This window comes from Mustelus asterias, chromosome 1 (assembly GCF_964213995.1).
Source record: "Mustelus asterias chromosome 1, sMusAst1.hap1.1, whole genome shotgun sequence".
NCBI lineage: Eukaryota > Metazoa > Chordata > Chondrichthyes > Carcharhiniformes > Triakidae > Mustelus > Mustelus asterias.
In genome coordinates, this window is record NC_135801.1 from 63,458,276 (window position 1) to 63,474,843 (window position 16,568).

General features: G+C 43.9%; 1 protein-coding gene across 1 annotated transcript; it reads left to right on the forward strand.

Moving 5' to 3' along the window:
• The first annotated feature begins 723 nt into the window (after positions 1–723).
• LOC144493840 (methylsterol monooxygenase 1-like) lies at positions 724–15,679 on the forward strand. The gene is made up of 5 exons (XM_078213402.1): positions 724–1,140; positions 6,570–6,718; positions 8,026–8,152; positions 10,489–10,643; positions 13,693–15,679. Exons 1-5 carry the CDS (start codon positions 889–891, stop codon positions 13,895–13,897), a joined length of 888 nt encoding a protein of 295 aa, XP_078069528.1. The 5' UTR covers positions 724–888; the 3' UTR covers positions 13,898–15,679.
• The last annotated feature ends 889 nt before the right edge of the window (positions 15,680–16,568 follow it).

The window sequence follows — 16,568 nt, forward strand, 5'->3', positions numbered from 1 at the left end:
TTTCTTCCTTTCCATATGCTTGCAAAAGCTCTCATTATCTACTTTCATATTCCTGACTAGTTTATTCTCTCATTCCATTTTTTCCCCCTTTTTAATCATCTACTTGGTTACTCTCCAGAGGCCACAAGTAATCTCCTGGCTAGCTCAAAGTTTTTAAATTGATAAGTAGAAAAATTGATGATAGAGTGCAATTTATTATTGTGTAAAAAACAGATTCATGTCCCCATGTAGCCTGAAGCAAGATTGTGCACAACACACAAAACTCTACTGATCATTCACAGACAGCTGTTGAAATTTTGTTCCGTTGTTTTTTTGGGATGGAAGAAAATGTTTTTTTAATTTATTTTTTATTTTTATTTTTTTTTTATTGATAAAGTGAATATTTTTAAGAGTGTGGTGTGGGGAGCAGATACATAATCTCACAAATGGGTAAATATATTTACTTGGAGCATGAGTAAAGAAGGATTATGGGAGTAAGATAGCTAGGAGCAAGTGAAGGTGCAGATCATTGAATGGTAGAACAGGCTCAAGGGGCTGAATGGCCTCCTGTTCCTATTTTCCCACAGCCCACTTCTGGCCTGGAACTCTCCTATCGCTATTGGCTCCCGCTCCCAGTCTCGCGACCTCAGTCCACCCGACCACCCAATCACCGGCTGGCGTTCCATTCTGACGTCGGGACGTTCTGCTGCTGGCGGCCAATGGGCAGCGGCTCCTCGGGTAACAGCTGATGGGATGGAATGTCAATAGAACTGTGCGGCCAGGCACGCGCTCCGGGACCGAGAGCAGCGCCAGGCTCGGTGTCAGTGGGAGCAGCTCCAGGAGCGGGGACCCAGAGGCAGCGGGAGTATCTCAGTTCCCGCACGTTGGCAAAGCAACAGCACTGCAGCGATGAATGTGAGTGGAGACGGCATCCTGAGCTCAGCCTACCTGGCTGTGCAGTATGTGGAGTCGAGGCTTCCTCCGAACCTGCTGCTGGGCTCTTTCCGCAGCGGATGGAATTACATGCTGAGCAATTATACCAAGTTTCAGATCGCAACCTGGGGCTCGCTATTTGTTCACGAACTCGTCTATTTCCTCTTCTGTTTGCCTGGCTTCATCTTTCAGTTCATACCTTGCATGCAGAAGTACAAAATCCAGCAGGTAAAAGGTTTTCCATAACTGCTTGCTGCACTGTGTCTCATTTAGTACTCCGATTAAAGGGAGCTTGTCTTTATGATGTATTCATTTACTTAGAAACAACCTCCTACACCGCATACAACCCAAGGGTATAATTCTTTAATGTTATTGACAAAAATGATGTGATTGCTGTACTTTGTGCCTAAACACGCATACTTATATATTTAAAGGCTTTTGCAGCTCCCTCTCTGCTGGTCAGCTCATGTGTTTTTATGCTGTTGGGAAGATAGTGGTATGTTACCGTCTTGTCATGCACCCATGTTCTGTCATCTGGTTTTTTTGCAACACAAGGTGATAGGCCTGTAAATCATCTTGTATATTGCTAATTTTATTGATTAGTTCAAAATATAGCCTGTGCCCTATTTGTTCTCATGATAGACTAATTTTTGCATTGCCCACCCCCGCAAAAAACTGGCTACAAATAAGGATAAAAAATATTTTTGCTTTTTTTTGTCCTGTTTGATCTGTTTGATAAATATTTTGGGAAATAGAACATTGGGCAACATGGCACCACAGTCTTGTATATGTCTTTATAATAGCTTTGAGTCATTGTACCTTTTTGGTATTAAAGTAGTACAATATAATGTATTCCAATGCCATGAAGAGTGCCATTTCTAACATATACACTTTTTAATGGTAAAATTACTTTGAATTTCTGTCTCCACTTTTTGTCTGTTAGATCAAATCCACAGTCTGTATCTGCCATTTAACAACTTTTTTTGGTACAGTATGGAATTACATAGAACTTGCATAACTAAAACAGGCCTTTCGGCCCAAATGTACTAGCTTTCTATTCTTTTCTCCCTCATGCACTCATCCAGTGTATGTGGAACTTCAGTTTCAGCCTCCAAAGTTTCGGAACCAAAGTGCCAGCGTGTTTTGAAATTACAATTTATGCAGATAGCAATACATGGCACCTGTGGTTTGCACTCTACAGTCCTTTAGCATTTACAATTTGTCAACAGCAAAATGCACTTTACAGCACAAGGAGAAGCAGTTTGGCCCATTGTGCCTGCATTTGGTAGCACAGAACAATACAAAATTAATCTCACCACCCTGCTATCTTCCACTGAGATGTCCCCTTATTTAGTTTCATGTGGTAGTGTGCGCCTATGTGCTGCTGCTCCAGACTTACATTTAGCTATTGGTGTAGAAGCTGGTAGTAGGGCTCAATTCTGGGATGGTTGCAATATGCATAAACTAACTTAACATGAGTCAGTGTAGAGCAAGCCTGCATTCTAGTTCAAACCTTATTGGTGTTTATTGTAGGAAGAGGGTTTTTAAACTAATAGCACACATTTCAATGTGCCATAATTATCTTGAGTGTGATACTAAAAACTTAGTCAGAGAAGAGAGTTTTAAAAGAAAAGGCAAAGGTGCATAAGGAGGGGATTACAATGCGCAGGTCACAATGGCTAAAAGACCAGCCACCAGTCGGGGGATGAAAAGCACAGGATGTACTGAAAGGCAGGGGAGGTTAAAAGAGAAGTATTAGCACCTCCCAAATCTGAGTGTACTTATTTGACTTGTGAGTAAGGCTTTAGTCATTCACTGAGATTTTGGCAGGGGTGGCACAGTGGTTAGCACTGCTGCTTCACAGCACCAGGGACCCGGGTTCAATTCCGGCGTTGGGTGATTGTGTTGAGTTTGCATATTCTCCCTGTGTCTGCGTGGGTTTCCTCCGGATGCTCTGGTTTCCTCATCCAGTCCAAAAATGTGCGGATTAGGTTGATTGGCCATGCTAAATTGCCCCTTAGTGTCAGGGGGCCTAGCAGGGTAAATACATAGGGTTACGGGGGTAGGGTGGGATTGTTGTCGGTGCAGGTTCAATGGGCCAAATGGCCTCCTTCTGCACTGTAGGGATTCTAAATTCTGATTTCTTAATTGTGCAGTGGCCTTAATATTGATATTCTTGGTTTAGTTATCTGTTCATGAGTTTTATTTCACTCTCTCATTACCCACCACCCCATGGATCTTAGCAAGGCGTTCGATAAGGTCCCCCATGCAACGCTTCTAGAAAAAGTGAGAGGGCATGGGATCCAAGGGGCTGCTGCCCGGTGGATCCAGAACTGGCTTGCCCAAAGGAGGCAGAGAGTGTGTATAGATGGGTCTTTGTCTAAATGGAGGTCGGTCACCAGTGGTGTGCCCCAGGGATCTGTTCTGGGACCCTTGCTGTTTGTCATTTTCATAAATGACCTGGATGAGGAAGCGGAGGGATGGGTTGGTAAGTTTGCCGACGACACGAACGTTGGTGGGGTTGTGGATAGTCCGGAGGGATGTCAGAAGTTACAGAGGGACATAGATAGGATGCAAGACTGGGCGGAGAAGTGGCAGATGGACTTCAACCCAGATAAATGCGTAGTGGTCCAATTTGGCAGGTCAAATGGGATGAAGGAGTACAATATAAAGGGAAAGTCTCTTAGTACTGTAGAGGATCAGAAGGACCTCGGGGTCCGGGTCCATAGGACTCTAAAATCAGCCCCGCAGGTGGAGGAGGTGGTGAAGAAGGCGTATGGTGTGCTGGCCTTTATCAATCGAGGGATTGAGTTTAGGAGTCCGGGGATAATGATGCAGCTATATAAGACCCTCGTCAGACCCCACTTGGAGTACTGTGCTCAGTTCTGGTCACCTCATTACAGGAAGGATGTGGAAAAGATTGAAAGGGTGCAGAGGTGATTTACAAGGATGTTGCCTGGATTGAGTGGCATGCCTTATGAGGATAGGCTGAGCGAGCTCGGTCTTTTCTCCTTGGAGAGACGTAGGATGAGAGGAGACCTAATAGGGGTATATAAGATGTTGAGAGGCATAGATCGGGTGGACTCTCAGAGGCTTTTTCCCAGGGTGGAAATGGCTGCTACGAGAGGACACAGGTTTAAGGTGCTGGGGTGTAGGTACAGGGGAAATGTTAGGGGGAAGTTTTTCACACACAGGGTGGTGGGCGAGTGGAATCGGCTGCCGTCAGTGGTGGTGGAGGCAAACTCAATAGGGTCTTTTAAGAGACTCCTGGATGAGTTCATGGGACTTAATAGGATGGAGGGTTATAGGTAGGCCTAAAAGGTAGGGATATGTTCGGCACAACTTGTGGGGCCGAAGGGCCTGTTTTCTGCTGTAGTTTTCTATGTTTCTATACAATAATGCCATGTAGACACATGCACACAAAAGGGCGGCACGGTAGCACAGTGGTTAGCACTGCTGCTTCACAGCTCCAGGGACCTGGGTTTGATTCCCGGCTTGGGTCACTGTCTGTGGAGTTTGCACATTCTCCTCGTGTCTGTGTGGGTTTCCTCCAGGTGCTCCAGTTTCCTCCCACAGTCCAAAGATGTGCAGGTTAGGTTGATTGGCCATGCTAAAAATTGCCCTTAGTGATCTGAGATGCGTAGGTTAGAGGGATTAGTGGGTAAATATGTAGGGATATGGGGGTAGGGCCTGGGTGGGATTGTGGTCGGTGCAGACTCGATGGGCCAAATGGCCTCTTTTTGTACTGTAGAGTTTCTATGATTTTCTATGAAAATTGCAACTTAGAAAATTGTCTCAGGCTTTTTAAGGTAAAAGTGAGAATCGAGCCTGAGGTGAGACCTTGGCAGACTTTTAAAAGCAGGTAGTGAGTGTGCAAGCAAGGTGATTTTGAAAGACTTCAGGAGAGCAGGAAATGTTACCAAAACCACCAATGGTGATAAAAGATTGAACTTGTGGAAGAACAACAACCACAATTCTGATGATCCAGAATTAGAGCGAATGTGGCGAGAGATTTCCCATACTAATGAAGGAATTTGAAGGAAGTGGCCAGGGTCTTTACATTGATTGGTGTCAGTGGAGCCTGGACACAAATGGGGCAATAGGTATCTGGAACTTTTGAGCAGAAAGGGCTTGGACTGCAGAGTTGTGGTTTATCTGAATTCATAAAAGAAATGGAACACTTCTGAAGAAAACCATAAAGGAAATAACTTGAGGCAAAAGTGTGGTTAATATTGTAGAAATGTGAAGAAGATTGACTGACTGAGTATGGGACTTAAAGTTTTGCATGTAATTGAATACAATACTGAGCTGTCGCCCAATCACTCTGAGTGAGCAGCCTAGGATGTTTGGTGGGGCCAGAGTTGTACACAAACTTCTCAGAGCTGAACTGATGGCATCAGTTTTGTAAACATTGAATCATATGATGAGGGAGCAGAAGTAGGCCATTTGGCTAGTTGAATCTGCTCCGCCATTCAATGAGATCATCACTGATCTGATATAATCCTCAACTCCACTTTCCTGCCTTTTTGCCATAACCGTTGATTCCCTTACTGATGAAAACATCTGTCTATCTCAGCCTTGGACATGCGTAACAACCCAGCCCCTACAACCCTCTTAGGTTTTAAAAAAAAATCCACAGATTCACTACACTCGAGAGGTGAAGTTCCTCCTCTGTCTTAAATGGGTGACCCCTTACTCTGAGATTATGCCCTCTGGTCCTAGACTCCTCCATAAGGGAAACAACTGCTCAGCATCTTCCCTGACCGGCCCCCTGAGAATCCTCCAAGGAGTGCAGGTCCAACCTACTCAAACTCTCCTCAAAAGAAAATCCCCATCATACCTGGGATCAGCCTAGTGAAGCTTGTCTGGACTGCCAGTTTACCTTTCCTTGAATAAAGGGACCAAAGCTGTTCACAGTATTCCACGTGTGGTCTAACTAGTGCCTTGTATAGTTTTAGCAACTCTTCCCTATTTTGTACTCCATTCCGTTTGCCTTTCCTATTAATTGCTGAACTTGCATCCTAGTTTTTTGTGATTTATGCATGAGAGCCTCCAAACCACTTTTAGAAAATTTCAACCCATTGAAGACTTAATGTTGGACAGGCAATAGCAAAAAAATCTGTGTTTACACTTGTCCACAATGTGGTGATTTGAGCTGGAGTCACAAGTTCCACATTCTAACCACACCCTGGGCAAAGACATTTATCTTGAATTCTTTATTTGATTTATTCATGACTATCTTGTGTAGTTGTGGATTCTCACATTTGGAAACATTTTCTCTACATCTTTGTTGAAATTTGAGATCTGAAATCAAATTGACCCACATGTTGCATTGATGTAGTCTGCATGTTACCAGTTTTAAAAGTTGTGTTTGTATAGTATCTTATTGCTGTAAAATCCAGGAGCAATATATTTGGAAACCCTTTATAAGATGAGTGTAATAGATCAATGTTGTAAATATAGTACTGGAGGTTTTGTGCTGTCCATTTTGTCAAATTACATTAATTTCCAAGTGTAATTTCAGTGTAGACCTTTGCCATTGGGTTATACAGGCTAACAGTTGCCAAAAATTGTTTCTATCTGAATGCATGTTTTTCTTCATGTGAGAGATTTACTATGTTCAGATTGTTTTCTATGTTGTATCTGTTTCTTTCCAGGACAAACCAGAAACTTGGGAAAGACAGTGGAAATGTTTCAAGGTGCTGCTCTTCAATCATTTCTGTATCCAGTTACCCATGATCTGTGGCACCTATTATTTCACCGAGTACTTCAACATCCCTTACAGCTGGGACTCTATGCCAAGATGGTACTTTTTTGTATTTGCTGTACTCTGGTGTTGGGGGAGTTTCTTTTAGTTATATCCCTTTAATTTAAGGTCAAACATGACTTTAGTTTGTTTTATTAGAATACTTTCCATGTTATTTGGGAAGCTTGGACTCTTTTCCTTAGAAGAGAATGGTTTAGGATTATAGTGCATCTCATAAAATCAGGACATCTCAAAGACCTTTGCAGCCAATTGATATTTTTGAATTTTAATTACTGTTGTAATGTAGGAAAGATGGCGACCAATTTAAGCATAGCAAAGACCCAAATTGGTAATGAGGGAAAAAAATCAGATGATCTGCTTCAGTGATGTCAGTTGAGGGATGAATGTTGCCCAAGTCACAGGGAAGAACCATCCTGCTCTTTGAATGGTGCCATGGAATTTTTTAGATGCACCAGAGAGAGCAGATACGCCTTTGGTTTAATGTCTCATTGAAAAACAGCACGTCTGACAGTGCAACACTCTCTCGGTCTGTACTATATTGTCGGGTATCGGGGTAGGATGTGAACCTACAGCCATCTGTATAAAACTCCACTGGCTCGTTAGTAACAGAGAAAGAAACCAAGTCTTTACTACGTGCAGATGGAACTTTATTCCACAAAACTCTATCCTGGATCATCACCTGTTTCTCCTTTATATTCAGCCAGTGATGTTGTTAACCAGTGAAGCTGTAATTACTAACTTAATCACTTGTTGACTATTAAACATTTCCTATCCTAACATCCTGGTTCTAAGATGAGAGTGCCACCACTGAGCAAAGTTTAATCTAAATGGATCTGTTTTCTGAATATCTTTAGCACAGAGAACCCTTTTTGTGGAATGAAGCAAATTGTTAGAAATATTTGGAAGGCATCTTGGTCTGTATGCATAGTCACAGGATGCAAAGTTAAATACTACAAAAGCTTTGTTGAAGAAGGAAGGTGGTGAAATTGTAGAAAGATTTTGTTCAGAATAATTTAGCCTCCCTTGAAGAATGGGCTCCACCACATCTTAGTCTGCAGCATGAGATTTGCTTTCGAGATCCAGCCTGCTCAGCCAGGTCACTCACAACTGGATTTCAAACAACAATGCTTTCCTCAAATTGATAATCGTCTATTACGTTAAGAATCTAAAAAGAATTTGCAGATGTCTTAGCCTCGGATGAGAATAATACCAGTATTATGCATGTAATGTAATGCATGCTTGTTTTTCCACAGTTCGTCTAAGCTTTTGAATCAAATGCTGCCAGCAATATGCAACTGTATGTTGACTGGTGAGCATTCTCTTAACTCTAACCTGTGAATCACCAGGTACGTGCTGCTGTCCCAGTGCTTGGGTTGTGCAGTTGTTGAGGACACCTGGCACTATTTCTTGCACAGACTGTTACATCATAGGAGAATCTACAAATATATTCACAAGGTGCATCATGACTTCACAGTAAGTTCCAAGCACACTATTTATATTTTTTTGAACTTGCGTTCACTTTGATTCAGAGTTTAACTAGTAGTGTGAGTAAATTTCCCTCTTAATCTTCAGAATTTTCCCTGCAAATCCTCGACTCCACTGAGAGCTTTTTCTAAAATGTAGTTGTATTAATTTGTAATTGTGCAACTACTTGGGCAGAGTTCTCCTATCCCAGTTGTGAGTTTGGTGGCAAGGAGTGGAGAATCTGGCAGGAGACAAAATGTCAGAAACCCAACGCCATAAAATCACATTGCAATTCTCCCAGTGATGGATTAATGGTGGGTCAGACTTCCTGCTGGCTGGTGGCGATATCATTTTCTCATTAAAACAGCTACCTGCCAGCATCCTGTCAGGCCTCCCAATCTTGTGTCATGCCAGTGTGACATTACATTGATTTAAAACCTGATTGCTAAAGATTGGCATGCACATGGCAGCCCTCAGTGCTCAAGAGACTTCGAGGTGAGTGCCGCAACTGTCTGCCACAGTGCTGCACTGCTCCTGATGTGCTAAACCACTCTGCCGCAGCAGATTGGTTCCTGCCTCCATCTGCATGTTGAGCCTGTCTTCACTGTGCTGTTGGACCCATGAATGCTCCTATGTCACTCTCTCAGTTCAATACTGCACCTGGGGCTGGGGACTACAGCAGAGTCTATCCCTCTGTTGTCAAATGTTTATCTGGACAGGACTGTGCTGCCATAGAGCCACCACAACAAAGGTCCGAAGTTTGACTGGGGGTGGAGTGCGAGGTGGCGGGGGTTCAGGGATAGTGTTCTGACAAAGACAGAAGGGGGGACAATGTAGAAGGAGCGCTGTGCAAGGGGTGTGGGTGAAGGGCAAGGGCTCATGGGTTCATGTTGAAAGGCAGAAGGAAAACTGAGGGGAGGGAAGTTGGACCACCACGAAAAGCTCTCAAACAAAGGGTCATAGGGATACCACATCATTAATTGGAAAGGGATGCACGAAGATTCCAGATGTGGTGGGTAGAGGTCCAAGCGGGGCGTGGGTGCCTTGCGGGTGATAGGTTCAGGGGAGAGGACAGAGTGGTTAAAGTGAGGAACAGGCTTCTTCTTGAGGCTGCTAGCCTTTTTCCTCTGGGTTGCTGACATCCTGCACGGTCTGGTAAATACAAGTGGGCTGGAAAGAGTGATATAAGTTTGCTGGACTGGTGCTTAAATATTGCGGTGAGAGCTTCCAATCCTTCAACTGCTGGTGCCCCAGGAGAGTCAGAAAAGAACTTGCTCGTGCATAATTATTTAATAAGGTCCAAGTGCAGCATCTGGCATTGGATCCCACCATCCTGGCCAGTGGAACAGTTACCACCAAAGCCACCCATCACCCCACTTTAGTCTCAAATTCCATCTCTTCTTCCATCCTGATCTTGGACTTCAATTTGCAAGATTAAGTTCTCAACGTTGATTATCAGTGATTTGCTGTTTGTATTTAATTTCCTTGGGTACTTCTTTATATATTGTTATTTTTAAATTAAAATATGCAATTTAGTCTTTGAAATTGATGAGATCTTTGTTTATCTAGACAAGAAAATCACTTTTTAAATTTCTTTTGATTTATGCATGGATTGTGATCATCACTGACCAAACAACATTTATTGACCATCCCTAGTTGCCCTCAAGAAGATGGTGGTGAGCCACCTTCTTAAACTTAGTTGAAGAATAGTTTCAGAAACGATTGCACTTAATACTTATTTTGATTTATCTATGGGGGGGACACGGTTGACTCACTAAGCTGGGCAAGCAGGTATGTGAAGAGATTGGCAATGGGTGGCATGGTGGCATAGTGGTTAGCATTGCTGCCTCACAGCCCTAGGCACCTGGGTTTGATTCCCGGCTTGGATCACTGTCTGTGTGGAGTTTGCCACGTTCTCTCCATGCCTGCGTGTGTTTCTTCCGGGTGCTCCAGTTTCCTCCCACAGTCCAAAGATATGTAGGTTAGGTGGATTGGCCGTGCTAATTGCCCCTAGGTGTTCCAACATGTGTAGGATAGGGGGATTAGTGGGGTAAATGCATGGGGATATGGGGTTAAGGTGGGGGGTGGGCCTGAGTAAGATGCTCTCTCGGAGAGTTGGTGCAGACCTGATGGGCCGAACGGCCACCTTTTGCACTGTAGGGATCCTATGAAAACCACTTGGATTCGATCCTTATTCTGGCTGAGGAAGACTTAGACTCTATCCTTGTACTACCCTGAGTAAAAAAATCACAACAGTTTGCTGTGCTTCAACTAATAACTGTGCTGAAAATGCAGTTTTACCATAAATTGAAATGTGCTGTATTTATTTAAGTGTTTTCTTCTAGTCTCCATTTGGCATGCAAGCTGAATACGCTCACCCGCTGGAGACCATTATTCTTGGAGCAGGCTTCTTCATTGGAATCATGATCTTCTGTAATCATGTGATGCTGCTGTGGGCCTGGGTTGCTTTCCGCCTGCTGGAAACCATTGATGTTCATAGGTAGGCCTGAATATATTGCATAGGTGAAACAAACTTAGCTGATTAAAACGCAAGTCAGCAAATAACAAGCAAAATATTGGAATGGCCTTTCCCATTTAAGGGGCAGTTGATGTTGTTATCAAATAAAATCCGCTGAAAAGATGGTGTTTACCTCAAAATAAAGGTATTATGATCAAATTAACAATGGACTATTATTTAAATGGTGAAAAATTACAACATGCTACTGTGCAGAGGGACCTGGGGGTCCTTGTGCATAAATCACAAAAACTCAGTTTGCAGGTGCAGCAGGTAATCAAGAAGGCAAATGGAATGTTGGCCTTTATCGTGAGAGGGATGGAGTATAAAAGCAGGGAGGTCATGCTGCAACTGTACAGGGCACTGGTGAGGCCGCACCTAGAGTACTGTGTACAATTTTGGTCCCCTTATTTTAAGAAAGGATATATTAGGTTTGGAGGGGGTACAGAGAAGGTTCACCAGGTTGATTCCGGAGATGAGGGGGTTAGCTTATGAGGAGAGATTGAGTAGACTGGGCCTGTACTCATTGGAGTTTAGAAGGTTGAGGGGAGATCTTATAGAGACATATAAGATAATGAAGGGGCTAGACAGGGTAGAAGCAGCGAGGTTATTTCCACTTAGAATGGAAACAAGAACTAGGGGGCAAAGCCTCAAAATACGGGGGAGTCAATTTGGAACAGAGTTGAGGAGGAACTTCTTCTCCCAGAGGGTAGTGAATCTTTGGAATTCTTTGCCCAATGAAGCAGTGGAGGCTACCTCGTTAAATGTGTTCAAGTCACAGATAGATAGATTTTTAACCATTAAGGGAATTAAGGGTTATGGGGAGCGGGTGGGTAAGTGGAACTGAACCCACTATCAGATCAGCCATGATCTTATTGAATGGTGGAGCAGGCTTGAGGGGCTAGATGGCCTACTCCTGCTCCTATTTCTTATGTTCTTATTAAGTTTATTTTTGCTTTCATTTCGTTTTCTTATGCAATCACTAATCCTTTCATGGGAATGTAGAATTACCTCTTAAAACTGTACAGAAATGGAGGCAAAAGGAAGGAAAATGCTGTCAATAGATTCAAAATGAATGGCATTTCTTTCTTACGTCTCAATTTCTTGACATTCTGACCAGTGCTGAGCCTCCTAACAGCATTGTGGGTTACCTATGGCTGAAATTGTACATCCCTTATTTCTTGATTTCCTTTGTGTCCAAAGATCTAAAGCCCTCTCTAGAATATAATATACTCAACAATTGAGCATAGACTGTCCTCTGGGATAGAGAATTTCAAAGATTCATAAACCTGAGTGAAGATGTTACTCTTCACCTTTTATCCTAAATAGTCGATCCCTTATCCCAAGGCTGTGGCCCCATGTTCTAAACTTTCCAGCCAGGGGAGCCACCTCTCGGCTTCTACCCTGTCAAACCCACCTAAATGTTTAGTGCTTTCAATGAGATGAACTCTCATTCTTCTAAACCTAAGAGTGTATTGGCCCATTCTATTCCTTGGAGGACAGCTTCTCATCCTTGGCATCAATCTAGTGAACCTTTTTTTGCACCTCACCCCTCTCACCAAATGCAGATAATCTTCTTTAGATAAAGGGGGCTAAAACTGCACCCAGTACTCCAAATGTGTTCTCACCGAAGATTGCAGTAAGACTTTCTTACTCTTGTACTCTAACCACCTTGCAATGAAGGCTGACCTACTATGTGCCTTCCTAATTGCCTACTGCATCGGTATGTTAACTTTCTGTGATTTGTGTACAAGGACGCCCAAATCTACTCTGAATCATCAAATTACAAGTGTTGCATCTTTTTTAAAATAGAATTATGCTTTTCCATTATTCCGACGAAAGTGGATTATTTCACATGTTCCCACATTCTACTTCATTCTCCACTTGTTCACCCAATCACTTTAAACAGGCTATAGCCCTTTGCAGCCTCTTTGTGTCCTCCTCACAGCTTATTTTCTCACTGATTTTGTATCATTAGCAAGCTTGGATATATTACTTTGGTCCTCTCATATTGATGTATATTGTATATAGCTGAGACTCAAGCATTGTTGCTTGTGACACTCCACTAGTTATACCTGCCATCCTAAAAATGTTTTTATTCCTACCCTCTGTTTGTTTTATGTCCATTAGTTGTACATCATTCTCAATCCATGCTAATCCCAATTCTATGAACCTGTTAATTTTAAAAGTTTTAAAAATTCGGTCATAGATTACGAGCATCGTTGACAAGGCCAGTATTTGTTGCCCATCCCTCATTGTCCTTGAAAAGGTGGTGATGACATAGGTGCACATGTGGTTAGGAGGTTCAGAGTTTATCATTATCTGTCCCTCCTTTGGCTAAATGAGTTAACTTTTTTTTAATACAGAATGTGATACCTTTTTTGTCCTTTCATTATCAAAGATTTTTTGAATGGAAGGTCGGCCTTGTTCTTGTCCCAATGGCAACAAGCGCTGAGAGATTTATTGAGGGCTGCAACTTCCAGGGACCCCACTTCAACTAAAATCTGGAGGTGTGGTTTACTTGAATGGGCTGCAGAGGAGGTTACACTGGGACCTGTCATGTGGGACTTGGGCAGATTGTTCAGGAGTTACACAGATTTCTGTGTAGAATTTTTAGGGCTGCTCCAAGCAGGCACAGAGCTGGGGCAGTTTGGTAGTGGGCAGCTGTAATGAAAACATACACTGGAATTTTTTATTGGTGGCAATGTAGCAGAGTGTCAAAGGATACTTGCATGTCATTGAACTGAATGTGTCTTTAAGGGGTGTGTCTTCAGCTGGTGATGCTAAAGAGGGTGTGCTCTCACTGGCAGCGGGCTGTGCTGCTGGATCTCAGTACTGACCTTGCAGGTGGACCCATGCTGCACTCAGGAAAACAGGTTCCTGTCGCTGGCTACAACCTCTTTCTGCAGTCAGTGATGAGCACCTTCACTTTGCTGATCTGGGCCATTATTATAGCTATTGTTTGCTAATATTAATACATTGCCAATCTTAATTAATGTTATTTTAATAGCATCTTGCATTTCTTAACCTCCAGTGGTTATGACATTCCTGTGAATCCCTTGCATCTGATTCCATTTTACGCTGGAGCTCGGTTCCATGATTTTCACCACATGAACTTTATTGGAAACTATGCATCAACATTTACCTACTGGGACAAAATCTTTGGAACTGACTCCCAATTCAACACTTACTACGCAAAGTTAACCAACAACGAAAAACTAGAAGATAAGATGAACTGAAGCCAGCCAGAATGAGCAGTCTTCTTTCCAAGTCTCTGAATCAGGCCAGGCAGATTGATTTGTTTGTCCTGGGCTTCTGCTAAGTCTCCCCGAGCCACCTCCTACTGTCAGCAGTATTATTTATGCTGTGCTGGATTTTTTTTTGTCAGCTGTATTATATGACAGGTTTAGATCGCTTTGTGTAACTGCAGAAATAAGACCATAAGACCATAAGACATAGGAGCGGAAGTAAGGCCATTCGGCCCATCGAGTCCACTCCACCATTCAATCATGGTTGATTTCAACTCCATTTACCCGCTCTCTCCCCATAGCCCTTAATTCCTCGAGAAATCAAGAATTTATCAATTTCTGTCTTGAAGACGCTCAACGTCTCGGCCTCCACAGCCCTCTGTGGCAATGAATTCCACAGACCCACCACTCTCTGGCTGAAGAAATTTCTCCTCATCTCTGTTCTAAAGTGACTCCCTTTTATTCTAAGGCTGTGCCCCCGCGTCCTAGTCTCCCCTGTTAATGGAAACAACTTCCCTACGTCCATCCTATCCAAGCCGTTCATTATCTTGTAAGTTTCTATCAGATCTCCCCTCAACCTCCTAAACTCCAATGAATATAATCCCACGATCCTCAGACGTTCATCGTATGTCAGGCCTACCATTCCTGGGATCATCCGTGTGAATCTTTGAGATCTGGGGGTACGAACTCCGGTTCTTGGGGTCCTAACATCTCTTCATATTTGACCAGCTACTATTGTTCTACAATTCACCAAACCAAACAAAACGTTTACAGTATAAAATGAAATGGGGCGCAATGTCATTGCCACTTCTAATCTTTCAGACTAGTAAAATTTGCATTGCTTTTTTTATGTATTAAAGCAGTATATGTTGTGTTCCCACTCGATAATGACACATCTTGATGGGACTTGAAGCTGGATTTAAACTAAATCAGCAGTTGCGTGGTTTTCTTTGCATGGCCACTTTGACTAATAATCATTTAGAAACCTTGGGTGTGAATAGAGATGATAGCTTTCACAGACATCCTTAGAATGAGCAGCCCAGTTATGAGAGAGAACTTTTCTTAAACTGGATTACTTTTGCAGGGTGACACGGTGGCACTGCTGCTTCACAGCTCCAGGGACCACCTGGGTTCGATTCCCGGCTCAGGTCACTGTCTGTGTGGAGTTTACACATTCTCCCCGTGTCTGCGTGGTTTTCCTCCGGGTGCTCCGATTTCCTCCCACATTCCAAAGATGTGCGGGTTAGGTGGATTGGCCATGCTAAATTGCCCCTAGTGTCAGGGGATTAGCAGGGTAAATACATGAAGTTACGGGAACATGGCCTGGGTGAGATTGTGGTTGGTGCGGACTCGATGGGACAATTGGCCTCCTTCTGCACTGCAGGAGTTCTATGATTTCATGAAGTTTTTAGGTTTTGTCCACGTTCTTGATAATTCCAGTTTATCATTCCATTTCTCAGTAAATATATATTTTATCCATAATGATTTCCTTGTCTGTATTTTAATATTACATTTAAACTGAGATCACTGGACTTGATGGAATTGATATGTATTCATTTTCTTATTTGTCCTACTGGTTTGGCGTAGAACATGAGTTGTTGAAGAAGTAATTTATGATGTTCAGTTTTTATTATCAGTAAGTGTTTTGACTCTCTCAGTTTACAGTTTGTCTTTTGATGCTGTATGTTGACTTTTTGTTTTGCTGATGAGCTGTTCTGTATTCTGCAAGTTTGAATTTCATTTGAACTCAAATACATTGAAGTCTTAATTTGATTTTCACCTCTCTCCTTTTTAAAAAACAAAGTAGGGAGTGATTCTCCCATCCTGCTGCACTGATTCTTTTAGCGCAGCAGGTCGGAAGATTTCAGCAGTGCTGGATTAGCACGATTCGCACTAGCCGTCCGGCCCCAAACACTTCTCCCGGAAATAGGCGCGGAGCTGCATTAAGTACGCAAAGAATCATTTAGCGGGCCTGGGACTGAGCGGGGATTATTATAGCTCCCCACCTGCAGGGAGCTAGCGGCCTGATCCCCATGGAATGAAGGGGGGGGGCGATTGCGGCCCCCCAGTGGGCTGGGCAGCGGGGGGGTGCTCCTGGGCATTGGCATCTTGGCAATGCCCCTGGCACTGCCCAAGGGGCAACGTGCCAATGCCCAGGGGACACCTTGGCACTGCCCACTAGGCATGGGGCAGTGCTGCGGGATGGGCCTGATGGGGGCGATCGGCAGGGGTGGAGGATCCCGCTGCCACTCTGCAGTCGTGATCAGTGAAGGGAGGGAGGCCAGCACTCGGTGCTGGCCATCGTGAGGTGGGGGGATGGCAGCCTGCTGGGCTGTTTGTGGTCGGGGGGGGGGGGGGGGGGGGGGGAGAGGGATCAGCACTGTGGGGGTGGAATTGGGGGAAGAGTGGGGGGTTGGTGAAAGGGGGTCGAGGTTGGGCCCAGGCATGCTAGGGGGGGTGAGGGGTGGGGGGGCAGTGATCGAGCCGTAGGGGGTGTGGAGGGCTGGCGATGCGCTATCGCAGGGCTGGCCAGCAATCGAGCTAGTGAGCAATCGAACAGGCAGCAGACAGGGGCAAATGCGTACGTGCACATGTGCATTGGTCCACTCAGCGCTACGCTGTCGGCCTCTCCAGCGGGATTAGGCCCCGCCTCCTGATTTCT

Excerpts from the sequence above, each read along its gene's own strand:
- LOC144493840 (XM_078213402.1), top strand. The coding sequence starts at position 889 with ATGAATGTGAGTGGAGACGGCATCCTGAGCTCAGCCTACCTGGCTGTG. Across the intron at positions 1,141-6,569 it reads AGAAGTACAAAATCCAGCAG|GACAAACCAGAAACTTGGGA; the intron begins GTAAAAGGTTTT and ends GTTTCTTTCCAG. Across the intron at positions 6,719-8,025 it reads TGGGACTCTATGCCAAGATG|GTACGTGCTGCTGTCCCAGT; the intron begins GTACTTTTTTGT and ends GTGAATCACCAG.